General features: G+C 38.1%; 1 protein-coding gene across 1 annotated transcript; it reads left to right on the forward strand.

Moving 5' to 3' along the window:
* The first annotated feature begins 220 nt into the window (after window positions 1–220).
* LOC129367345 (UPF0462 protein C4orf33 homolog) lies at window positions 221–3,943 on the forward strand. The gene is made up of 6 exons (XM_055041714.1): window positions 221–450; window positions 527–717; window positions 1,720–1,780; window positions 1,878–1,926; window positions 2,009–2,205; window positions 3,464–3,943. Exons 1-6 carry the CDS (start codon window positions 392–394, stop codon window positions 3,558–3,560), a joined length of 654 nt encoding a protein of 217 aa, XP_054897689.1. The 5' UTR covers window positions 221–391; the 3' UTR covers window positions 3,561–3,943.
* Window positions 3,944–27,773: the final 23,830 nt, after the last annotated feature.

Below are 27,773 nucleotides of genomic sequence, written 5' to 3' on the forward strand. Positions count from 1 at the left end.
CATTTTGATTAAAATACCATGAAAATGTCAATATAAAACTGATATTTTAAAGCATCAATTTAATACTGATGATTGAACATATTAGTGAAGAAAATTTTTAAGATTTGATTCTAACATCTGTCTAAGTTATTTTTGGACATTTTTATGAGAAAATGATTGAAGAAGATCATCTTAATTGCAACTCTTATCTATTTTTCTCAACCTCATACAGAATGCTTCATGGTCTTTTCCATCAGGATGCCCTTAACTCTGTGGCTACTCAATAACAGAAACATATTAAACATTAGACCTACTTTGATAAGAACTTGCTTAAATAGTTGAAGGAGAGCAGCAACACACATACTTCAGTGAAATAAAAGAAAGGCTGGTGTGTATAAGAAGATTGGACAACATGGCAGTCACTTTTCAACTTTTAGCACTGGTCCACATTCTGCTATGCTGTGAAGCTCTGTAAGTATTATTTTATTATATTTACTTTTCTTGTTATTTATTAATTTGTCATCCATACTAATTTGTGTATTTTCAGTCATTTCCGGAAAATGGAGTTTGCAATCCAGCACACCTGGTACAGCAATCCAGTGGATCATGAACCCATCAGGTTGGCCTACTCTGATGGGAAATCGGGGTTGAAAATTGAAGTGTCTGATCCGTTCTTTAAGGGTTTTCACCCTCCAAATGAACCTGGTCTTCCAGACCTCTCGCTCAGGATTTATGACAGTATGAGACCCACACAGTTTGGCGTGTTACTACTGTCCTAAGAGCATATGAATACACTTGCGAGCAAGAGTGTAAAAAGTGAGAATAAATGTACAATGTCACTTATGTAAATACAATATTGAAATCTGAATTTTAAAACGCAGAAAATGCATTTAATTGACTTTGCTTCAGTGGTAAACCAGTTTCTCCTAATCGTAGAATTATCACTACTGAATGCATCCGTTTAATCTTTCTATTCAATAACTAGATGCACTTTCCCCAATTCTGTTGTTTACAAGATAACCCTTTCTTTATTCAGCATAATGTTCCTTCACACTCCAAATTCAAACTTACATTTTAAACTCAATGTGTTCTCAAACAACACAAAAATCATTCCTGTCCTACCAATTCCACATACCATAAAGTTAATTTAAAATCCAACTTTAAAAACTTTCCAAAGCAAGTATTTACAGCCTGCTAGATTCCATGTGAGAACATGTACAGCTTTAATTGTCCCCACTGTACCTTAGTCATTCTAAGCCATTAGTAGAGCACTAATATAAATTTGAAGACTAAGTGTTTAACCTGATTTAAAATTTCACATATATTCCAATGAGATATGAGAGACATGGGGCCTGTCAATGTTATGAGGCCATTATAGTAACAGCGTTATCATTATTATGGCAATACAAAGCAATTAAACTTTATAATGAGCCTGAGTGATAGCAGTCTGTTCTAAATTACCATAAAGAAACGGGATTTCTGGTTACTGAGCCTCCCCGCCCCCCGCTCAACCCAGCCCCCATATATTGACCCTAATTAATGCCACTTAACAGATTGGGAACCATAATAAATGTAGGTAGGCATTGAATATGTTGAAATGGGAATCCAGCTATTGCACATACTCAGGTTTTGAGCAAGCTTTAAAATTGATTGCTGATTTCTGTAACAATTAGGTTGGTTTTAAGATTTAAGTTTAATAACGATTAATAATTAAGGTCTTTGCTTTTATTATTTTCATAGTTGTGAGGTCAATATTCCTGGATATTACAAGAAACAATTACCTGGAGGTGGTGCTTTGCCCGTAAGTTGGAGTTCATGCCATTTTTTTAAACTTTCCATGACTATGACCATATGTTTGAAGAGAGAGTCAATATCTCTCCCGTATGATTAATTTATAGATACGGACAACACCTAATAGTTTTAAAAGCAGATGGATATCCACTCTATGTAAGTTAACATTGTCTTTGTGTGTCAGTTGCTTGTTTTTTGTGCTAAACATTCATAGTTTCCTCATGATCTCATTCCCCAGCAACTACTGCCAATTGAGTTCACAACCACAATCACAGGGGACACATGGCAGGGTCAGGCTTTAATCCCATGGACCTACTTCCCCCCCAATGTCAACAAGATGAACTGCTATGCCAGTCATGGCAGACAGAATCGAACACACGAAGCGCTCTACCCTGTCCCCAAAGAGGACATAGTCGGAGGCCTATACCCCGACGGGTGAGTAGGCCAACTCAAGAGAATAGCTTGTCTTTGATATTTTTCTAGGAAGGTGTCTTCAAATGGGAGCGTTTATAAGATTTAAAGTGCATGATGTTGATGAGAGAAAATAGACAAATAAATTAAATAAGGAGAAGGACACATAATACAACAGAAACTTAAAGTAAAAACTTTATTTCAGTTATTCAGTAAAAAATAAATAAATAAAACACTTCATATGCTCTCTAAGGTGTGTAAGGTTCCCCTAGATACCATGATGTCAGGGCCATTAGAGGAAGTGTTGGCACTTCAGGGAGAGTGAGGAGGTGCCAAACCTTACTGCAAAATGAAATCAGCATCACCATGAAACATGTCAGCTTGTCCACTCTTTCTCAGGAGCAAGTGTAGACGAACAGTTGCTTCTGAGTTGCTTTGCTTAAAAAGCTTCCAATATCTCGGGTTCTGAAGTGGCGTAACACAAGGAAAGCAAAAGTTGTGTGTGTAATGGCTCTTGAAGCACTAACTCCAGCTGCAGTCCCAGCTTTTTGAATCTCCTCCAAATGTCCTTTTTAAATGTGCTTCACTTCACAGTTTTCTCAGAGCTCCAGTTATCCCCGTTGCCTGAGTCCATATTTTTTATTTTCTTTACCCCACATACCTGGGAATGTTAAAATTGCAAAAACATATAACGAGCAGAGCAAAAACAAACAAGCAAATCTGCCTCGAAAGGACGGTTGCACAGACCCACATGTTGTACCCATTACTTCGCCGAAACGACTGCCCTTTGAAATTCCACAGCAGCAACAACTGTTTATCTGCATGAGTATGAGATCACTAATGATACATGCAATGTGTCTCCTCTTTAAAGAAACTGCAAGTAATGATCAGTAAATTTCATAAGGAGAAGTAGGCGATTTGTTTGGCAAGACACTCAAGTTTTCTTAAGGAGGTCAACTTATTTTCTAATTATGTGTAATAGAAGCAGCAGCTATGGAGAAATATATTAAAAATGTTCCACTGACTTCTTTCTTTGTAGTTAGTTTTAGTCCCTTTTCGAGCTCTTCTGAATACTTCACAGATAGCATCCTCAAAGTTATCATAGTTTTCTACACTGGTTTCATTTTTGGGGTGACGGATTCCATTTTATAGGAGTAACTATTTTCATACCTCTTCATAATTTGTAATTTGAACATGTATCAGCAATACATTTGTCTCTTTTTTCATATGCATCTTGGCATAACAAATATGTGCATAATTATATCCCCTTTCTATTTCTTAGAATTTACCAGGACTATTTCCAAAATTTCCGCCTGCAGAGCATCATGGGAGAGGATTGGGTGCAGCCTGAATCCGATCTGTGGAGGGGGAAGGCCTGAGCTTCCAACAAAACATAATTTTTTCTGTATTTTCTTGTCTTTAACACACACACACACACACACACACGCACGCACATACACACAATCATCACAGAAGCAACAGGGCAACTGTGCAAAATGCTCTCTGATGGCGGCAAGCAAAGGACAATCAATCTTTATTACTTAATGATGTAAAACAATATGACAGAAAATATGTTATCAGCTTGTCAGACAGTGTTACACTTCACACATATCTGTCCAAGCACCCAGATACACACGTCACATAATATTGGGCATGAGCATAAATCACATCAGCACAGTGTGACCTATCTACCATTCTCAATTGCTTTGGTGATAAGAACTGCTTGTGTAACCTGCGTTTTATCCAACACTGATAAGCAGCAACAAGACCTAATAAATAAATAAATAAAACATTGTTTTATATAACCTGTGTTTTTATTCCTGTGATTGTCAGATCAAAAAAAAAAAAAAAAAAACTATTATGTCATTGAGGACTTTTTTGGACATCATAAGAGTTCATTCATTTTTTTCCCATACAATTAAATTAGTCAGTTTGTTTCACAGTTGCAATGATGACTACTTACATTTAACCTGCCTGATGTGAAATATAAGTCAAGAGCTTGTGGAAATCTAAATGAATAAGTTTGCTAAATGACACTTGAATTGTTGAGTTGACTCTTCATAACCCTCTGCAGTTCATTTCCATTAATGTACATATGTTGGGATTCTAGGTGACAGAGTAATGGAAAATTGCGAAGTGAAAGAAAGATTTTAAGCTTGACAAATTATATTGAGTCCCCTTTTCTGTGATAACCCTAAATAAAACTGACAGCATCCTATAACAGAGGAAACCTAATTACTAATTTAACTAATATCTAATTTCGCATCTTCAGCAATATTTGATAATTGTCCATCAAATTCACCAGAGTTTGCACTTCTTCACAAATGAAATGAGGCAAAAAGTTTAGCGAAGTACGTTTCTATGAAGTATCTGCTCAGTGAAACTATGCACATGGAAGGCACACTCTTTAGATGTCTGTTTTGATGCACTTTATTGGGTGGTGAATCATAAAAAATTGCATTGTAATGTATAGAGGTTTGTGATTGTAATGTGATAAAATGTTGAAAGGTTTATGAGGTGCTAATCTTTTTACAAGGCATGATTTATGTACACTAATCATGATGTAGGAGCCTAAATGTCTCATGTTGTTTACTCTGTGATTACCTCACCATAGAACCTGCATATTTTTTTATATCAGAATCTTCCTTCAGATCACCAACAAACCACTTCTCCTGACCAGAAGGCAGAAAGGTGAAAGATTTTCGTTTTGCCTGTGCTGCTCTTTACTGTGGCAGCCCCAAAGCCCATATTGAGCCCTATCAGTTTTAATTGGCATTCTCGCCTTTGAAATGGGAGCTGTGATTATGCCTAGAGAGCCGACTGCTTAAGCTGCCTCCTTATCATTGCCTGTGGTGTCTTGCCACCACGCAGCACAATATTCACCTCCACGAACACACAGAGACAGAAAAGTGGTCACGCTGCATTCCACCAAGATGTCTGGTTCTAATAAAATATGACCTAAAATTATGTTTCTCACAAAAACAGAATCTTCATAAAAGCCTTTGATGAATGATGACTCCCCACACCTACCTGAGAGCAGCCTGAGGATGCATGTCCCCACTAAAATTCAAACCCAGTTCTCCCTAATTAGTGTGAAGAGATGAGAGGGGAGAGCAGAAGAGCTAGCTGCCTTTCCTCTACCTCCAAAGCCCCAGCAGACATGCAAACACAAGAGCTGTCTTATTTCCCTCAGTAAGAGAGACCAGTCGGCTCTAAAACATTCAGCATCAGCTTAGGGGTGATTCTCGGTGTCAGAAACTTTCTGGTGATTACACCAGACCTAGTTCTTTTACTCGTTTTCTTTCTTATTTCCTTTTTTTTTCTGTGATGTGCATCTCATTTCCTGAAGTTAAAAGAGTGTATGAGTGAGGATAAAGTTGTGATGAAAAATAGAATGCAGGGGATGAAGAAGTGATCCCACAGCACAAAACGATCGAGCGTAGTGGAAAAAAAAACAGCAATGACTCTCCCTGGTTTCAGTGCTTCTGTGACAGAGGCCTAAATGAAAGCTTTAGACCAGAGCTAATATGAAACAATCCATAACTTTTGCAAGCTAATGGCTTAAACTCTATCAGATTGCACAGTGTGAGAGAACTTATCAGCTTTGTGCAGTAAAAAAATCATTTTATGGCTGGCTTCCAATATAGGGCATCGAACAATGAAAAGTAAACTTTGATCTGTTTTTTATGAGAGACTTAATCTTACCTACATCGACTTGCAAAATTGTTCATACTCCATCAACATTTTCAAACCTTGTTACATAACCACAAATGTTAATGTATGTTATTCAGATTTTTTGTGGTAAAAAATATGAATTTTTTACACAGTTTTGTGAAGTGGAAGAAAATTAACCCTGGAGTGTTTTCACAGTTGACAGTCCGGTGGACTCGGTTCAACTGGGGATCAAAATTGCAACATTGTTACATTTGGAGCTGGTGCGGTTCGCTTTCACACTCCACGGTGTCAAATAAAATAACCCTTGAAAAACTTATTTTCCTCCTTGCCTGTGGTGGCACTGCACTGAAGGAAACAACACAAAAAAATCTCTGAAGAAGACACTGACCTCAACTTCCTTTCGTCGTTGGGTGTCAGATCTGAGTGATTGTAGGATTTCTCTAGTGTTACAAAAACCACGAGCCATTTCTCCCACTGGCGCAAGACTTGTGCATTTATTTTGGTAGGATTTAACCAAAATGCTCTCCACTGTAGTCCGCTTTCTGCTTTTGAAACACTCTCCCGTTTGCTAGGGATTCACATAGCATTTGAATCGCGCCAGAGTTCACTTCAACAGAACTCTGACCTGGGTTTTGAGGCGGGGCAGAGTTCGCTTCTTTGGTCTACATTAGAGTTCGATTATGCATTCATACCTCCCCAAACAGTCTGGTTTCAGTTCCACAACTGAAACCAGACTTTCTAGGAAAATAAACCAGAGTTTGATTGAAGCAGACTAAACACGACTGATGTGAATGTACCCTTAGAACAACCGGGCTGTTTAGTATGCTACTTTATGATCTGGATTATTCAGAAGAGTATTTCCCCTGCCAGATAGACTCTCTACTAGTGGAACAACAAATGTCTTGTGCTTGTCACAAACAGGACCATTTTTCTGTTCCAATCAATGGACTCTGTTGAGACAGCAGTAGCTCCACCCTAACTCTGCATTATCCTTCTCCACAGGTTTATCTCTGACCAATGTGGCGTGTTCCTTGGTTTCCGTGGTTGTTGTTCTCTAACAAACCTCGAAAGTCTTTCTCAAAAACCCAGTATTTATAGTACATACAGCTGGAATCTAATCATCAGATGACTTTTGAATACTTTTGATTGGACTAGATTTTATTTAGAAGCACAAAAGTAAAACTGCCTTCATAGCGCAAACTTTAGAGATTTTTATCTGGGGGAAAAAAAAAAAAAAATAAAATTATGCACAGCTTTCCTTCAACTTTCCAGTTATGCATTACTTTGCATAGGTCTCCCTTTTGAAATTCTAATATAGACTTTTCTGACTGTTAAAAGACAAAATATGACGGCAACATGCAAAGCGTAAATTAAGCCTGAACTTTATGCAACCTTGTCCTCAGTTTTGTCCCCACATACACTTCCTTCTCGAGCTGAGTTGTCCCAGTGTTTGTCCTGAATAAAAGGCCTTCTCTAAGCGAACACGGCATCCTGGTGTGTTTATGTTCCACAACTGAATGCTTAATAAGCCAGTCTAATTATTGTCCAACAAGTCCTCCATTACTTAAAAGACTGCAGGGGTGAAGGATGGGAAAGATGGTTGACGGCATGAAAAAAAAGATCTAGCTGGAAACGCTCCTCCAGCGCGCGTGTGCGCGTGCGCGGGCATTTTCAGGCGCCTGACGACATAAGCACTAATTGCAGCTGAAGCCTGCGAGTGTTTTGTGTACAACAGTTGCATGGTCAGAATGTGGGATGAAGCTGTAAGAGGCTGGGGGAGAGGAAGAGAGAGTTGCAGAGCCAAGCGGATGCCAAGGACATTAATGAGGGCCAGACGAGTTCTTCTTCTCAAGAGCTCGGCGGCGGGGAGGGGGGACGGGACGGAGGAGAGGGAGGGGGGCAATAAGAGGAACAGATAAGAGAGCAACAGAAGGGGTTCATTACAGAAGAAAGCTAAACTCGCATTTGCAAACTCGAACAAACAAGCTTCTTTTACTCACATTCAAACACCCTGAAATATGCAAACACGGTTTGCGTCGACATAAAGACAGAGAGAGAGAGAGAGCGCAGATCCAACGCGCATTACTGTTCATGAGCTCATTCTAACTTAACATGAGAACGAACAAGGAAATCTAAAAAAGAAATGCCCGACGCCGTGGTTATTTGTCACAAGATGCGGTGTGGGATTTATCGGCTGCTTTTGTACAAACATTAGGAAGAAAAGAAGGGAAGGGAGACTAAATTAAGCTTTCTTTGTTATCAGCTCCGAATATAAATCATGAGTGTTTGCCTAATTGATTCCATTACATTCCCACCTGCCTGCCGACTCTCTCATCCATCCGCATGTTGTTTATCTTCATTTTAAGCGAGGTGCATGACAAAAATATAAATAAATAAATAAATAAATAAATAAATAAATAAATAAATAAATAAATAAATAAAGGCACGGGGGGGCTCAGTTGTTGAATGTGAAGACCGCTAAAAATTCTCCTGTATTTTGCCGGGCGCATTAATTGCCAATTAGACACAGCGCACAATTATCAGGAAATATCCGTTCGTGCGCGATAAACAAAACGGAGACGCGACTCCATGATGCCGAAGTTTACCCGTCTGAGAGATGCCGGGTGGCGGTATTCATTTGTTTTTTTAATCGCACACAGGCCACTTTAGGCTTGAAGGTAATTTATGTGCAGCTTGATATTACCGGGCGTAAAGTGAGCAAGTTCACCGAGTCTTAATTGGGAAATAAATCACAGCGTCGCCATGGCGACAAACACTCCGACGTGGTGACGGCAAGTGGGAGCCCGCTGATGGTGTCTCGGCACGTTGAGGTGTTGTTTAGGGTGTGTGCGCGGGTGTGTCCACCCATGCATTTGTGTTTTCAGCTGCTCCAGCTCATTACCACAGACCCTTGTTAGTGGGGCTTGAGCTGTGTACTATACATGGCATGCTGTACTGTTCCATCAGGTCTTGTTTAGTTCAATTGGTTTTTACAGCAGGCGCTGTGAGCTTATAACGTTTAAAGCTACAAGCAAATGTGAAAATAACAATGCAACTAATTGCTATGGCGAGCCAATGCCTGAAATGCTTCTGCTCTTGCAATTATCTTTTGTTTATGAATTCGTCAAAACAAGTTGCTCCTTCTTTATTCCAGTCTTTTGGTATTATTGGTCAATTTTTTTATTCCGCCTTTGTTATGGCTTTTTCAGGGCTTGTCTTAGATTTTCTCTGCTTTTTTTTTTTGTCTCATAACTTTCAATCCATAACCGTAATGTGTTTTTGTTTCGGTTTTTTTTCCATTTTTTGTGGAACCACTTAATTATGGCTTATGAATTGTTTAGAAGAAGTAATAGTGTTGTCAAAAACCTGTCAAAAAAAGCATCACATTAACACCAGAGTCTCATAAAAGATCCATCTTGTTTTCATTGCTTTTATTTAATATTTATCATAACATAAAAAAACAAACAATGTAATCCATTTAGTTATTTTCTTTGCAGTATATCACATTTTCATGAAGCAGCGATATCTGTTACAGTCAGTGTTGTGCATGTGTGTATGAGTGGAGTTTTGAGAACTTTGAGTTCAGCAATATTGTTTCTTACATGATGAACTTAAAGTGCACGCAGCTCATCATTTTCCTGACTTCATTCATCTGTGCTTTATACTGGGATTTACACTGTTTTTTTAAGGCCACCCTCTGGATATGTCAAGCAGAAGAGCTGCAACATTTTCCCTTGAGGCGAGCACTGAGTTATTGGTTAGTGAATGCGCACATGTGGGCAGCAGATATGAAGTTCAGACACAAGTGAATCATTTTTGCCTTATTTCACATTACCCATATTGATAATACAGACTTATGCATTTTTGCCTGTTATAAACTGCTCTGTGTAACCTTTAGCTTCTGGGCGTTTTTTTTGTTTGTTTGTTTTTTTTTTTTTTGCACCACTTTCTTTTTTTTCTTCTTACATGGCACAGCAAAGTTAAGCAATGAAACTGAAGATTGGAGCATTTTGGGGGGTAATTCAGTCATTGTAAAATACAGTTTAAGTGAGCTGCACAGATTACATAGCTGATATGGTAATTTCTAAATGACATTATGACCTATATTTAAAAATTGAGACAAAAAATGCAAAATGAATGAGAATTATTTCATATTGCAGCAGTTAACTTAGTGGGGAGTCTTTAGCTAGTTAACTGTGAACATGAATTAATTTGTTTTAAACTGGCTGAAGAAAATCTAGAGCTAGTTTTTATTAAGGTTGAAGTTGCACAACACTGGATACAGTACCATTGAGCTTTTCAGTTCAGTTACATTTTGGTTGACAGTTGAAACAATAAAGACAGATATATAAGCTCAAAATTTTGGGATGATTTAGAAATGTAATCTAACTATAGTTTTAGCAAGTGAACAAATTCAGTCAGTCTGTGTTGTCCATGCTTCCAAATATTGAAATAAAATTAGCAACCATCTCTTTCAGCTCAGCGTTTCTCTCTTCACAGTGGAGAACAGTTGTTTACAATGCTGTCAGTTTCCGGTAAGCTTCCTAGCATTGAACTGGAGCATTACACATGCCATGGCCAAACATTAGTGATTGGATAAAATTAAAAAAATCAACAGAGTCCACACCTCCTGCCATGGCTCCAGATTCTCTGTCCATAGCAAAGCATGGAACAAGGGTCTGTTTTTTTATCAGGGTAATGTGGAATTATACTATCAATTTTACGGTACATACCAGATCCACCGACATTACTTTTTGCACTTAAGAATGGAAGCATATGTATGATTGTATTTGTATTTCACAAGAAGAATGTCCTAATGTTTTTGTGAATTCCCGTGCATCATGCTGTGATTTTCTGCCTGTGAACCAGTCTCAAACAAGGACATATTTCCTATTTAACTACATTGGCCCTAAGTAACTATGATTGTTATTATTTGCTTCGCAAACGTTTTTTATACTTTCTGTATTCCAAAAAAAAAAGAAAGAAGAAGAATGCCGCGAAAGTGATGGGAAACAGCTGTCAGTCTGGAACGGTTTTCTGCTAGCTCGTCATCCAGGCTCTGCAATGAGCTTTTCAAACCAGATGATTTTGACAGGGCAGAGACAGTCAGGATCAGAGCTGGAGAGGTTCCTTTAGTCCTCAGCTTCCCAGCTCATCTCCTCAAGATTGGTGTGTAGCTCTGCTGTATGATTTCCCCTTTCTGACTGTGAAGGAGTCAAGAATGTATTTTGTATTGCACTGCTGGATCATTTCCATGGTTTATCCTTTGAGAGTGTACAGGAGAACCTCTCACTGGACTGTGGCAATGGTTTCAGACTTAACATTCAATTAATTTTAGATCTCAAGTTTTGAGATCTAAAAAAAGCTGGACATATCCACATCTATCAAGAAAAACATGTTCCGCTATTGTTTCCGGTGATTAGTGAAACCATCTTCAAAAGAAAATCTTTAGCAAGCCAGCCTTATTAAATGACTGCTTTCCTTCTTGCCACGTTGGATGGGCTCACATCGGATACCAAGCCTGGCCTTAAAATTTTAATGCTGGACATGCCAAAGGAAAGTCAACACGAAGACCCAGCTAAATATGATTGTGTGAGACATTCAAAACATGTCCAGTATAAATTTGTGGATATAGGACAGATGTTGCCACTGAAGCTCTTCTTCTATGGTGGTTGGCCAACAAAAGCTGTTGGAAGGCCCCAGTAGCTTTTTACCTGACTGAAAGCCTGTCGCCAGAAACTCAGGAGCTTCTTCGGGTTCATACATTGGACGAACGGCACAAATGTGGTACAAGAGAGGTATGTCACAATGGATGATCTTGTCTATCTGGGTAGTGGCTAAAGGGAAGCCACGTTGAGCCCTTCAAAACATTCTTGGTGACAGGGTGTTTGTCATGATGGATGCTCGCCCCATGTTAAGGTTGGCACAAAATATGCTACAGGCTTACAGTCCGCTAACACTCACCAGGGGTCGGATCAGCTGGAGATACATCATTTATCTGAATGATGTCCAAACATAAGCTGGGTTGCATGCTGCCAACAGGGTAACAAACAAGTGAAGTTGGATTCACAGAAGATGAAGGTGTCCCTTGCTGCAGAGACTCTGAGTTGCTCTGTCACGGGGACCCTCTGTTTGCACTGAGGGGACTTGGCTATTCACAGTTTCAACACTCTGAAAGAACAGCTGAATTCTTTGAGGTGATACTTACATAAAATTACAACTACCATGCTATGACTGCAAGCCCCTACAGTCCGAAATACTTTTTTTTTCTTGAAAGTGGAGATCCACTAGTTATCATCTTTACAATGCAAAAAATAGGCAGACTCAGAGGAAAATGTTATTGGTTACAATGAGGATTATTGTGCTTTCTGTTGTTTTGCTTTTAGATTACTGACAGCTCTTCGACACAACGAGCAGCCGCAATCTCCATGCCAAAGCTCCACTGGGTTGTTTGAATTGGGCAGAGAGCAGAGTTCTTGGCGATGAAAGACGGTAGACCATTTCTCCAATCATAATGGTTTCAAAAAATAGATGAGCTTTGATTTGCATGAATTCATAAGTTTATGACATCAAGTTCACAGAGTGGTTTGTTCCAGGCTGACCAACAAATTCAAATGTATTGTTGATCAAATACCCCAATTTATATAGGGAGGATATTGAAGGGATGACCATTGCTGCCTTCCAATATATTGAATCAAAACGAAGATAAAAGGACCTTTTGAAAAAACAGTGGCCTTCAAGCAGGTGCTAAACATACCTTTCATGAAGTCCACATATCTGCTTTAGAAGTTTAAATTGGTTTGATGTAAAATTATGATCTCAAATGTTTTTTTAATTAGCTGTAAGGAGAAAAACAGTTTCTGTTTAATCTAAATAATGTTTTACTTGATGCATTAGTCCATTGAAAAAAATTGACTTTTTCTTAAAATTGTAACTTATTTAATAGGTATTTTACTGTATTGTATTGTTTCAGCTCATGAAACAATACATGAAAATGGGTTAATAAAATTAGAATAAAATAAAATTCCCCTTTTTTGTTTTTACAAATAAATGAAAAAATCACAAATCCCAAACAGTATCCACTTAATCTTTAAATGAACTCCAAAGCAGATAACAACTTCAGCACCATTTGTGAATACTGGTCAACCAGTCCAAAGTATCCTCAGGAATCGATTCTTACAAACCACATTTTGTCTGTCATTATGTCGCTGTTTGTTTTTTTGGCACCAAGGACCCAGATTTCTGCCACACAAACATTTAAAAGGGGTCGAAGGCTCTTCACTACCAGTTGAATAGAACATTGCCAGTAAGGCCAACAATGTTTTTACAAGTGTTATGTTAACACAACAGGGCAGCAACTCAAAAACTAATTGCTTTAAAACTTAGTCATAGGAATTTCAAACAGTGTTGAGCTTGAAACGCTCCTCTCCAAGGCTAGGATTATAATAGCGTTTCAGTCTTTTTTTGCCGGACAAACTCACATGTTGTGGCAGCAGCTGGACAGAACTTTGAAGGCAAACTCTATGTTGTGAAAGAGAGGTCATACTGATTGGGAATGGTTCTTTACCAAACCATTCTGTTTGGTAAAGAATGCATCTTTACCAAACTGTAAAGAGACATTCTGACAGAGTGACAAAGTACCAAGAAATTGGCCATAAGAAATTAGCATCTTCTTAGATTTTTGTTTTACATCTAAATGGCCTGTATTGTATAATGCTTCATAAAGTCAAGAATCAAAGCACTTCCTTTACACTATTTTCAGTCATTCATGCACACGTTCACACACTGATGGTGGTAAGCTACAGGACTGTAGCCACAGCTGCCCTGGGGCAGTCTGACAGAAGCGAGGCTGCTGGCCCGCTGACCACCACCAGCTGGTTTAGATCAAACCAGCCAAACCCAAACTACATCATCACACATTGAGGAGAGATTCTTTAAAATCCAGCTTGAAATATATACACATTTTGAAAGCTTTTCTCAGAATCTGCTAAACCATTGATTCACCATACAATTAGACATAAACATAAAGCACAATATCATTTGAATAACTAATAGATTTTTGGACTGCAGTGTATTCTACACTAATTAGCAATTATTTAAATTGCAGAATGGAAAACTATTCTGAAAACTATTTATAACTCTGTTATTGATATGGTTCATCTGCAGCATATAGTTTAACCTCAACCCCTTTCTTCTGTCCACTCATCTGATTTCCTAATTTCTTATGCTGTCATTGTCAGATAGACGCACTAGTAATTAGTTTACAAACTACTAAGGGCAAATAAAATATGCAGACATTCAAAGAACCCAGTCTTCTTGAGCCAGGCGAATGTAATCAGCAGCTTTACATAGGCATTGTAAACATACTTTTTATTTAAACAGTGCTGTATATTTTTGGTTTAATTTAAATTTCTTTAGCGACCTTTCTGTCTTGGGTCTTCTAGAAAATCATTCCTCTGTTTCTCCCTGAGGAATTGTCCTCCTCTGTTACCCCTCATGAAATAGATGAAGGCAGTAAAGCACCAACCCAGATGAATGGATAGGCTGGCCCTAACACAATCTGGCCCACTTCAGTAGACAATTTAATATGAAGTCGCCCACACTGCAGTTACCCTGCCAGTGTGCTGCACTAAATCACACTTTGACTCGCCACAATGGATATAGCTTTGACACATCGAAACACTGTGTGCGCTTGCTTGTCTGTTGGCATGTGTGCAAATATGTGTTTGTGTAGGCATGATGAATAAGACAGACGATTGGCAAACGGGTGAGCTGTGAAAGGCAGGAATAATAATTACAGTATTTATCTAAGTTTTGTGTCATGGCGGCTGTTGCCACATTATGAACAGATAAAATGCTGAAATGTCTTTCACTGCGTTCCATCAGTCCAGCACCTGCACCTCACTTATTAAGGGGAAATTCTGTACACTATGCAAGAAAGAGGTGACACATGTAATTTACGTGTCAGTCTTTAATTTGGAATGTCAACTATTATATTCTCTATCCATTTTTTTCCATGTGTTACTTCCTTTAGCAGGTCATATACTGACATTTCTTGACGAAGTGCAATTTATTTTTGGAGTATTTCCGAAATATTCTGACCCATGCAGAGGTTGCATACATCCCATGGAACGGGCAGTCACTTGCGATGCATCACAGCTAATGAAAAGAGTACTTTTCCACTTGATGAGACTTCCACTAAAATCAGTACAGATGGATCAGGCAAAATCAGTCTTCAGTAGAATGGCTATTTGAATAGTGTTAACTAAAAACAACTCTCAGCAAGATGCACTTATTTTAAATTGTGCTTATCTCACAACTGCAGGAGTGACTATAGGGACGGTAATCAGGAGATTTATCTGTGAATGTCATGTTTTCAGGTCGAGCAGCCCTCTACAGCATACAACATATAAAATGCTTTCCTCTGAAATTGCACCCAGTAGGGCTGCCTATAGTTGCTGTTGTTCAAGTGGCAATGTTCTTTGTGGGAATGGGGCGCAATCATGAGGCACAGTCACTCATCCTGTAGCAAATTGTTAAAGTTTTCTTTGCTCCCTGAAACAGTCGTAGTGTAAAAAGAGATGGACAGCAAGATAACATGAGCTAATCACAGTCTTGATACAGGTTCACAGCCAAAATAAGTAAGTAAATGTTAAATGTGACTGGTTAAGTTCAGGAATTTGCTAATTTACTGGTGAGATTGTCAACTAAAATGAATGCATTTGAATGGAAAAACCCAAAGTTAGTGGGTCAAATTGTTTAGGGCTTCAATGTAAAGCAGTAAAATACTTTCTTGTTTTAAAGCTCTCACATATTCCGAATTCTCATTCTGCCTCAGCAATCCTGAATTTCCCATCACAGAAAAGCAGTTCCTTCTTGGTCACATTTGATAACTGAACAGATATTGTTTTACCAGAGTACAGCCTCAGCCTTAAGTTAGATACAGGAGCTTAAGTTTGAATAACTAGTGCTACTCCCTCCTTGCCCTCCCACAGCATCTTATTAGCAAAGATAAGGGACAAATCAATTCTTGCAAAGTCACCGGATCATCGGTGCTCAGCCATTTATCTCCTCTGACTCAATTAATTGTGCTTTCATTGTTAGGCAGATCAATCCACTTAACAGAGGGCTTTTCTTGGCGACAACTTTACTAAGAAGCCTCAATTATCAAACTCCATCTTTTAGTATGTTAAGTTTGAGGAATTTGAGATAATATCTAATTGCCACAAACAGTTATTGTGAACATAAGCACCTAGTTGCTGTTACAACTGTGTCGCATTACGTGTTTTTCCATCTGGTCAATTAGCTGTTTCTTCAGGGTTTTCCCATTCTGTTGATTTCCTCACCTGCATCCTTTATCATTATTTACTCCATCGGTATTTAATCTCACTGGTTTTCATTATTTGTCACAGATTTCTCCTGTCCTGTACTCCTCATTCTATTGCTGTAAGTTCGGTGTTTAATTTTTAAACTTCTACTATGATTATCCCAACCTTCTGTCTGAATTTTGGTCCACCTATAACAGCACATTTCATGACATTTTGAAATGACAAAATAAATACTCCAAATGTTCAGAATTATTAATAACGTGTGGTGTGATTGAATAGTTAAAACAAGTCAAGCTCCTCTGTCTTCTCCCAGTGCTCCTAGTGCTAAGTACAGAAATACACAGCTGGGTCAGAAGCAACCAATCATGGTAAAGAGGAAGGGCTTAGCACTGTAAATCACACATGCTGCTCATATCCTCCCTTGCTCTCTGCTACGCTAGGGCTTCTCCCTGTCAGCAGAGGCTGTCATGAATGCACAGGTTAGTTGGCATGGCTACCAACGGAGACAGATAAATGGCTTTTCCTGGAATAGTAAACACAAGCACATTTAGTAGCGCGTACACAAGCTTGATTGACAGCAATAGGACTTTTCTTCTGGCTCTGATTAGCTGTTTTTAACTGGGAGCGGTGCATTTCTTCAGGCAATTGTAGCGCTGGAAAAAGGTGAAGGATTTTAAGATTATCCAGATTACCTGTTTTATACACTGTCATGACATGGTGGCAGTTTTAACAGATTATAACAGTTACATAATCCAGCTTTAAAATATCATGGACAAGCAAAATGTCTCCCTACCTTGGCACACATGAGCTATTTTGCATTCGAGGGAAAGTCTGTCCACACATGTACATGTTTGTGAAAATTACAGCCAGAGCATAAACCTTCAAATTTTTAAAGACTTGCATCACACAGTTTGTGTGAACAAATACCTTCTGCTGAAGTCTGAGTGTCATTTTGGTTCAAGAAGAAAAAGAAGAAAAAACATGAACCCTTTGTGGGTCAGGCTATAAAAACATGGGCCAGGAAGATCAAGGGACGTATCCTCTCTTCCAAGAAAGATCCGACGAATGTTTTTGTGAATAATTTCACTAATCGATGAAAAGGTTGTTCAGCTCAAGATGTGCTCTTTAGCTTATGATTGTGAAGCACTGAAGATGATTCTTGACATACATAAACTACCAGAATTTAAATACATTAACTATAAAAAAAAAAAAAACAAACATTATACTGCCATTTGGGTGAAGTACATTCCGGAATAACTTTACATCCTGCCGAATAAACAAATATGATATAATTACAAATGTGTAATTTTGTATAGCATATCTGTACAAACATCATACAATGACTTAAGAATATGACTATAAAACAGCTGCAAAAATGTGGGAGATTGCTACTCCATGAAAACTCCCAATCCTCTTAACTCTAGAAAAGAAGATTTTCTGGTCAAAAGAGAAAGAATGGAACAGAAAATATTATTAAACAAGTCATTTTCTATTTTATTTTTTTTTGGTAGGTGTTGTGACATGAATTAGAGCATCACAGCTGACATCAACAGGTTATTCAGCATCCAAACATCTTCAATTTGGATGAACTGCAATGTCGGGTAACTGTAATAAACCGCAAAATATCACCTTCTGCCTGCTGACATCAACTGAAGAGGAAACATTTTGACACTAAAATAATTAAAAAAGGAGCACCTCCATCCTTGACATCCAGAGCAACTTGGATGCAAGGACGAATATTGTGTCCTTTGCACAGAAGCCAATACGACTCCTCTACCTAATGCGGAGATCTTGGATGGGGTACTTTTTGCCTAGGAGTTTGTTGTTCACAGACACTTTGAGTATGGCTGTCAAAGAAGGATTGTGGAGGGAGAAAGGTCAATAATGTGGAATGTTAATATTCAGCCTGGGCTGCACAGCTTTGAAAGGATTATAAGCAGGTTTCATCACTTGAAAGTAGTGGTTTCTGGAGGGTTGGCATCTTTGATATCAAGATGTGATCTGAATTTCTCTGGAGTAGGACAATAAAGTGCAGCAGCAGAGAGGGAAGCTGAACAAGGAGGCACTATGGACTAATGTAGAGTGGGCTGTGCTGTTTACAGAAAGAAATGGGAAACAGATAAAAGCAAGAAAAACTCATGATAAATAGAAAATTTGCATGGCAGAATTAATTTGTAGACAGAAATAAATGCAAAAATGTCAAAACCAGGCCTTCTATACAAGAATTGTGTGTAGGAGGGTTTTGAATTAGTAGAAAGGAAGCCAGTTTGTTTAGCTTCTATTCTTCATAATTGCTAATGTTTTCGTGCTGGCAACAAGTCAAAATCCTCTGAAGTTCCGCACTAGATCTTGATGAATGAAGAAGATTCAGCGGCTCCACTTTTGTAAATAAGAAAACAAGAATATCTCTTTTCTTATCCATCTCCACTTTTTTTTTTTGCTCGGTTTCTTCCCCTCTCTTTCTTTCTCTTTCATCACTTATTCCCTCCTGTTTCACAGCCTCTTTTCACTTCTTCTTTCCGATAAAGCCTCTCTCAAGCTGCCAGTCATCTCCAAAGCAATAAAAAAAAAAAAAAGACCCTGATAACACACTGACACTCTCTGCAATTGCAATTAACTAACTCTATCTTCTTCTCTATTCTTCTTTTCGTTTCTTTTTTTCTACCACTCTGCAACACCTTGCAAATATGTCAGCATACATCTTACTTCTTAACCTAACAGCCCAAAGAGCAAGGGGGAGTCAGATTCACCCATCTGCTCTGTGTTGTGCTTTTCAGGGGCTCCTGTCTGCTTGAGCAGTTCGGCTAATCTCGCCTTCCTGAAAGCGGGCGGGCGTTTAATTTGTGTTAGCACGTACACACGCTGGGCGATGAGTGAGCGAGTGAAAGAGGATGAACTGTCACAGCTGCCGGGCTCCTGGCCTGCAGCTTGTCGGCTGCAGCTAACAGCTGATTCGCCGACTCAAATTAAAACACGCCGTCGCCTAAACGGAGCGCGAGGGGGGCGGGGCTTAGCGAGATTTATGAGAAGATGAAAAGTGATTGGATGTGAAGTTTGAATTAGGCCAAAGCGGTCCGGTGTCAGACTCTATGAAGGTGACTGACTGCGCTGTTGAGTGGCTGATTCTCAGTGGACCGAATCCCATCCAAAAGCTGTCTGTCATATTGAGGTGATAGGTTAGGCCCCTCCCAACAGTCGCGCGGGCCAAAAAGACTCTCCAGCTGTTAATTATGCTGTAATTTCACTACCTATATGTCCCCTTTTACGCTTCATGTGGGTTTCGAATAATCCCCTCAAATGAATTGTTTGCATTTGTCTGAAATAAATAACATCCCTAGAGAAAACACAGGAGACATAACAATCCCCTTTCATTCATTATATATAGGCTACCAATTAACATTGTCTTGGAGATCAAATATGCTAAAAGGGTATCAAGGAAATCTGTTTTTTTTATTTTTATGAGAATAAACCATTTCTGTGTTGTTTTGTTTTATGGCAGGTTCCATTAACCTGCTGAAAGGAGCTCCAGCGAACAGGGAGTACAAGTTCTGTGGAAGGGTCGTGATCTGTGACATTCGCTGGGTAGGTGGTACAGTTCAAAGTAAAATCCTAGTGCAGAGCAGTACCCCTGGTGCACAAACATACCCGGCCATCTATATGATGTAAAGTCAACTCGATCATGTCACATCATCTGGCCTTTTTCTTTTGGTGGTCCCGGGTACAAACGTTTAATTACCCACTTTTGCTTGTTTTCAGCTCTGGACAGAGAAAATGAAATAAGTAAGAACACACTGAAAGAATAGCTTCATATAATCTAGTAAAGAACAAAGAGGACCAGAAAGTGTACTGAGGGAGGAAACATAAAGGTACAGAGAAAAGGTTAGTGCCAATCAGTAGCATGATCTAAAGAAACAGGCCCTGCAAATTAAAATGTCACGCAATCCACAGAATACATGAACCACACAAAAACCGACGAGAAAAAGAATAAGTCAAGATTTTCCAGACAGAAAATGGCAAGACATGATCTAAATAAAGAAGGTGACAGTTAAAAAAAAAAAACCTTAAAGACAAATACATTAAAATGTCAGCAACTAAAACACTCTCCAATAACTATTTTAGGTTTAACCATAGTTTTTAATGGTACATCTCTAAATTACATTCGTTAACAGAATGAGAAAAATGCTTGTACCTTTCAAAATAGGCACAATTCTAATTCTAATTTCCTAATTAAAGGAAGATTTACCATAGTGTGGTTTGCAGTTAATTGGTGTTTTGTGGCTCTAAATCTCATCTGAGTCCACACCCGCAAACTTTTATTGTTTAGTTCTGAGAGGTCAAGTTGCAAAAACAGGGTGAACAGGATTTATAGGGACAATTTGGATTAGATCCCTGCGGCTTGCCAAATAAAGCAGAGCTTTGTATCATGGTTGGTCTTGTTTATTTGATCCAGTCAAGTTAAATCAAAGAGAGGACAAGGCATAGGAAATGGAGGAAGAAACAAGAGAGGAGAGATGAACTTGAAAGTGGTGAACATGCATGCTTAGCTCTTTGCTACTGTATCAAGATCAAAAGACTCTGCTGAACATACAGCACCCACTATTATCCATAGGATTTCTGGTCAACTAACCAGTGTATAAGTAAGTTTGTGTTTCACACAAACTTACTTTAGATTCTATTTGTCAGGCCCAACTTCAGAAACATACACATGCTGCTGAAATTAAATTCCCTTTTTAGTAAGTGCATCTTTAGATCTGCTGGGTGAGGAGGCTCCAAATGCCAGAGGTAAAGAGGTAGGATACGACCCAAACAGGTAGCCATGCCATCACAGGGAAGCATAGAGACAAGCATCAACTTAAGGGAAATTTGGAATGGATTATGAACCTGACATGTTATTAGATCAGTGGAAAAAAAAATGTTTTCAAACAATACTGAAGTTTCTTTTAAACTTCAGGTTGCAACAAAACACACTACAAATCATCTTTACAATGAAACACTTTTGTGTAACTGTTTTTTATTTATTTTTATTTTTTTATTCATCCATACCGCTTCCTGCATCCCACACTTTGGGAACCATTGTATGAGATGATGGAAGGAAGCCATAGTGCCATGAAAATCAAGCACATTTCACATGGTCTAAAAAAATCAAATTTTTAGGAAAATTTGCTATGTTTAGAAAAATGTTCCTTTAATGCCCTATTGCTTTATGCTAGCAACTATGGCAATCAAAATAAAGAAAACACTTCCACACGAATGTTTACAAAATTAGTTTCAGCAAGAATACATAATCACATCATAATTTATTGTTACTTATCAATCATTTTTTCCTGTTTTTTTTCCACAAAAATGTGCCCTTTTTGCAAATCCTCACATCTGTTGGATTCTAAAATAATTACCTTCCATTTTTTTCAGTAATGTCCTTCCCTCCAAGGAAAGAATGTTCAGTTCCAAACATAATATGCATAATGGCAACATCAGTTTCATCTCACTTCTCTCATATTTCATATTTAAAGGACCAAACTGAATTCGCAAGTTAGGTCAAAAGCCTGGAGAAGTTGGAGAAAACTTCTTTTGTTCAATTTCCTTGAAACGTACAAGCAAAATAATTTATGCTGTATTTGTTTGTGACCCTAAGCCGCTTTCATTTTTAACAGTAAAGTGTAATGAGCACTCTAATTTTAGAAGTTATTCTTAACTCAATCTACTTAATCACTTTTCATGCCTCAACAAACAGGCACTCATTAGAGACAAAATAAGTGTATGAAAAATGACTGAAGTGCAATAACACACTGTGACATGAAATCACAGAGGTGGACCAGATAGAGAAAAAACTTTTCTCGAAAACAGTCTAGTATGAAACAAAAAGAAGTGACAATCTGTCTTCTATAAACTTCCCAATCCAAGCACCCTGTAAAATTAACTATCTTTTAAAATCAAAATATAATTTCATTCTTCCCAAATAATTTTTTTTATTTTCTGAATTTCTATGTTTTAAGAAAGAAGTATTACAAACTTTTACAGATCTTGAAAATGTACTCTCAGTTATGTCTAAGTGTTTGTGTAGTTAAAACATGTTTTCAGAGAAGACTTTTCTGAGATAAGAACATTTCAGACGTAAGCTTAAAATTCAATCTACACTTTATTAACAATTGATGTTTTATCTCTCTGGAGTTTCTGGACAGCCCTCTCCAACACAAGGTTAATTGGGTTTTAGGAAGCTGCTGTAATGTTCTAATAATCCTTCATCAAAACACTGTGTAGCCTCATCATATTGGTAAATACTCATCACACTCTCCCAAGGTACCGTGCCAAGAGAAACGTTTGGCATGGCTAACTCCAGTTCCTCCTGTTTGTTTTGATATGCTTTGTTGATAACCAAACTTGTAAAATGTTTTGCTATTCCAATTACTCGTGTGTTAGCAAAACATAGAGGAAAAGTTGTTCTGCTGCTTCATAAACTAGGTGCTGTGCTTTAAATGTTATTATTATTGTTGATGGGTCATTCAGTGATGCGTTTTGCTGAAATCTCTCCCACAGTCTGAATAATTATTGCTCAAAAAAATAAGATAATCTGTCCGTCCGTCCTTCCATCCATCCATCCATTCGTCCATCCATTCGTCCGTCCATCTGTCCGTATATCCATCCATCAATGCCCATAAATTAAAAAAAAAAAAAAACTCAAAACGCTTTGCTTTACTCCCAATCTTCTCATCTTTCTTGTTTTTTCTTCATATGCGTTACTTTTAACTTCTTTTTACAAGCACATTGAGTTGTCTCTGGCTGAAAGGTGCTTTTTCTCTCTCTGTCTCTTTCTTTCTCCCCTGCTTCTCTTATGGATGTGTGCACTCTCTTCACTTCTCCAAAACTGCTTCAAAATAAGATTTCTTGCAGTCTCTTGCGACTTTAATTTATCTCCCTTATCCCTTTAGCCTAATTATTGTGGTGAATGTCGTCACGTAGCAATGCAGTGGAGATCTATTTTGCCAAGAGGGGAGGAGGAAACAAAAGCAAGCAGGAGAAGCAGTTAAGCCAGGTAGATATCAGGAGGTGCAGTGGTAAAGAAGAATAAGAGGAGAACAGAGAGAGAGGTAATGTGATCTTACTGTGGGAAGTGTGGTAATATATCACCTGCCAGAGTTAATAAAATGTCACAACTCTGTGCCTTTAGACAGGAAAGAAAGGTTAACTGGAGCTCCGTATGAATGTACTTCAACATGAACAGGTGGGTGATATAAAGGCTCTGAACACACACACACACACACGCATGCACACATGCTCTTGGCAGTTGCACAAGCACACAAGTTTCAGTGTAAAATAGGCAGATGAGCTCATAAACTCCCCAAAATACCAAGAGCCAGTTGATCCACGTTCAGACATGCCTACAAATGTAAAAACAAACAAAAAAAAAAAAACGTGTGTGGGCAGAGACCAAATGTGCACATTTTGTAACACGCATATCAAAGTTTTGGGAAACACAGACCATAGTCGCACTCAATCACTTTGATTCTTTTATGGCAGTTGTAATTTTTATTGAGGGAATTTCGCTTTCATTTACACCCTTCATCCCCATCTCTTTTTATTATTTTTTTCCCCCTCTCCCATCTGTTTTCAAAATTTTCTTCACCACTCTCAGTCTCTCTGTATTCCCACTCCTCATTTTTCACCTCCCTCTATACCTCACCCTCCACCTTCATTCTTTCCCTACGCTCACCACATCTCTCTCTCCTACTCCTTCTTTCGCCCCAAGGATATCTCCCCTCCCACACGGGCTAGCCTCATCCCTTTCTATATCTCTCCATATATTTATATCAATGAGCAAATGTCATCCTTTCATCTTCCTCCAGATGAACAGACCCTGCTGGTGGAAGAGGACAGACGAAAAGACAGACAGAACACACAGGAACACAGCTTCTCTCAGACTATAAATTGAGCTGTAGCAAGCAATGCTAATGTCATTGTTTTCTCGTTTGAAAGTAGGATTCTTTCGATTCTGCAGATATCTTCATGCTAAAATGGAGAAATCTGGGCTGCATTCCAGGATTTAGGAAATCAAATTTAAGCTATCGATCCCACAAAGGCACTTTGCAATACAATTGGTTTCTGCCTTCTTTTCAAAAAAACATCTGTTGACAATGTAAACAATAAGATATTAAAAGACACATTTCCTACACTAACACAATGATTGCCAATCAGCCCCAAACAAATGTTCATGTTTTTGCGGCTTCATAACCTTCAAATAAAAATGTGATTACTTTGAAATTATGATATGCTTATAAAGCAACCGTGGGGCATATTAGGAACGGACCATAACGGGATGCTGAGAAAATCTTTCTATTATTCAAATTAGACTTACATACTTGGTTTTCTAATTTAAATTAGGAGACCATAAAACTCAGTTGTACTCAGACAATTGATTTCACACACTGTGGTGAGGTTCATGTCTTTAAAGCTGTAGACTCTGATCTGTAAAAAAACAGATACATGACCTGACTAAATGTTGTTGCTTACTGGAAAGGCAATATTTACAAGCAGAATATTGGAAGGCCTAAATGTTAGGAATTATTTGCAATACTTGCAAATGTATACCTTTTTTAATTAAAATTTTTTTAACCTTTTGACAGATTAGCCTTGCTACGTTCACACACACACACTACAGAAATACAATGTAATTCACTGCAATTTTATATGATACACCTACACAGAGTAGAAAGTGCACAGGTTTTTACACTTCACCTGGCAGCAAGTTATTTAACCCAAGCTGAGTAGCTAATCTTTTCTTAAACAACCATGTCGAAAGACACATTTTATGGCTGTTGAAAAGATGTTAGTCTGTTAAGGATGGGTCAAATCTTTGGCCTGCATCAAGCACAGAAAACATCCAAGGTGTTGAAGAAACTATTAAATCTAACACATTATTAAAAGCTGGAAGGAAAGTGAGTAACAATAGCTTTCTGGATGGGGAAAAAAAGTCCTAAATGAACATTTGGTGAAATCAAATGTTTAAGATTTTGAAATCACATCAAAAGAAAAACTCAGGGCTATGTTTTATAGTGGAAATAAGAGTATTTCAACACAAAATCCATAGGAGATTCAAAGGGCTAGGACTAAACAGCCGTGAAACCATCAGGAAACCTGTAATCAAGGAGGCTAACTGGATAAAAAGGCTACTTTTTTCAATGACTTATAAGGACTGAACTCTGGAGCAGTGGAAATCATGTGGTTTGATAAGTTCAGACTTACCTGGTCCAGAGTGAAGGGCTGAAACCTGTGTGTTCAGAAAACAGGCAGATGGAGTGATGCACTCATCATTGTTATTATTGTTTTAAAAATATCTGTTTGATGTTTGGACAATAAATTTTCATAATTGTAAAACATGAATAATGTGCAAATACGACAAAATAATTATTTGTGACAATAATGTTTGTGTGTTAACACATATAGTTTTACCTGTATTTTTCATTAGATCACTCCAGTGTTTTTAATTTTGCAGGCATGGAAGGAAAGGTCCTCTAATAGGCTGCCACTGGCATAAAAAAAATATTCAATGGTAGACCACGACCACCACAGGACGCTCAGGTTTCATTTATGTACTAAGGAAGTAATACAGCTTTGTTTTATTGCAAGTTTGAATTAAACATATATGTGTGAAAATCAAGTTGTGGGTTAATTGACTCCATATGTGTTGTGATATAAAATCAGATCCATCCATCTTGTATGACCTGGTTTTGTAATTGGACTGTCTTGAATGCTATGGAAAGGAGTAGTGCATGTCTAGCTGAAGAAATAGAAGTGTCATTTGACAGACAAATGTAAAAAAACAACATCTGTCTGTCAAATGACATCATAATATGCAGGTCATGAAATGCATTGTCACGATATGCATTGTGCATATCATGACCTGCACAATGCAAACACATTCCCAAAAAATTATGCCACAATTTGAGCCCTGAATGAGCCCTAATTAAAAATGTTAACTATTTCTGTAACATTTTGTTCTTTTTTGTTGCTCTTAGCTAATTTGACACTATTTTTTAATGTTACGTATAATTTTCATTTTCCTCAAATGGCTTTTGTGATAATTAAATTAAGGAAAACTAAAGTGAAAGGAAGAAAGACACTGTATTTTCTGCACGATAGTTTGACTGGACTTGCGACCAAGAGTCAACTGTGACTTATATATGTTTATTTTCCCCTTCATAATAATTAGTTTTAACTTGTGTGCTAAATGTTAATTTATTCTGAAGGAGAAGAACCAAAGAGTAAATATTACCATCTACAGCCAAGAGGAAAGCGAACCACAGTCTAGAGGCAAGCTTGGCAGAGGTGGAGGAGTACGCGTGGCTACTTAAAGAACGTGGTGAGTGATAGGTACTTCCTCGACCTACATAAAAAAGAACCACAGACAACGTTTATCAATTTTCAACCAAGCTTTTGCAAAAGCGAGAAGACACAGTAACCCTGGCATTTCTGCCAGCCTGGCCTCCGCCAGCTGCTCAGTTCACTGTGCGTTTTGACACGTTGCCGCAGAGCTTGTCTTTTTTTACCAGGAGAAAGGAGAATGGAATGTGCGAGAGTGATCTTAACAAGGGGGGCTATGCTGATAACAAGGAAAGGAGAACACAGAAACTACATTCTACACAGAGACAGTTTTACAACTAAGGAATATCTCAGAAATTTCTGCTCAATAAGATTAAGACACTACCTGCATTCTAACACTGAGTCCTGGTAGTTGTCAGGAAAATGAATATAAATTATTTTTCTTCTTAGCCTTCTTTGTTTTACTGCTTTACACGGTGCGCCAGCCTCTCTCTGACCCATATTTACACTGCATCTCTGCCCTGATATGCACTTTGCTGGCCGAGTGGAGCCATTCCTGACCCCTCTGATTAAAAGGGGTCAGGAAATCGGAGTGTCAGAAAATACCAGCAGACTACCAAGCCAAAGGAGCCAGTTTCCTGACTTTGTTGAAAGGCAGATATTTGAACACAATGTTTCATCAGATCATATTATAATATTGACAGGTCCCCCTCATGTCTGACAACTTTTAAATAAATACAATTCATAATCACAGACTGTAATTACCTTGAAACTGTTGCTTTAAGTTGTGTTGTCATAACTACCCTCTAAAAGTAGATGTTGGTAAAAGGTTACAGATTCTTAAATCTGAATAAAAATTGAATGATAGCAGGTGTCTCAATTATAGTATACAAGGCCAGTAGTTGTTTGGGAATCTTGCCAGGAACAGCTTTTTCAGTTTCATCAATGCAAAAATAAATGTGTGAGATTTGCTAAGAACTAATTGGACATTAGCTCAATGAAAACAATCTATTTTCTAAATTTCCCAGGAGTATGGATCATTTTGGGCTTAATAGATGAGCCAAATCAACACGTAAAAAGTTCACCAGATATCAAACCAACTGAGTTTTCATTGTTCTTGTGAATGAATATACTAATGTCAATCAGCAGTCTGCTCCATGAAATTCTTTTAAAATGTGAGAAAATGTAGAACTTTTCATTTGTTTGTCACTCTCAGCTGTCTCTTCACAAGAAAATAACAAGGACAAGAGAGCTGACGTGCGACATGTGTGTTGC

The sequence above is a fragment of the Poeciliopsis prolifica genome, unplaced genomic scaffold (genome assembly GCF_027474105.1).
Source record: "Poeciliopsis prolifica strain line A6 unplaced genomic scaffold, Auburn_PproV2 SCAFFOLD016, whole genome shotgun sequence".
In the NCBI taxonomy this organism is placed as follows: domain Eukaryota; kingdom Metazoa; phylum Chordata; class Actinopteri; order Cyprinodontiformes; family Poeciliidae; genus Poeciliopsis; species Poeciliopsis prolifica.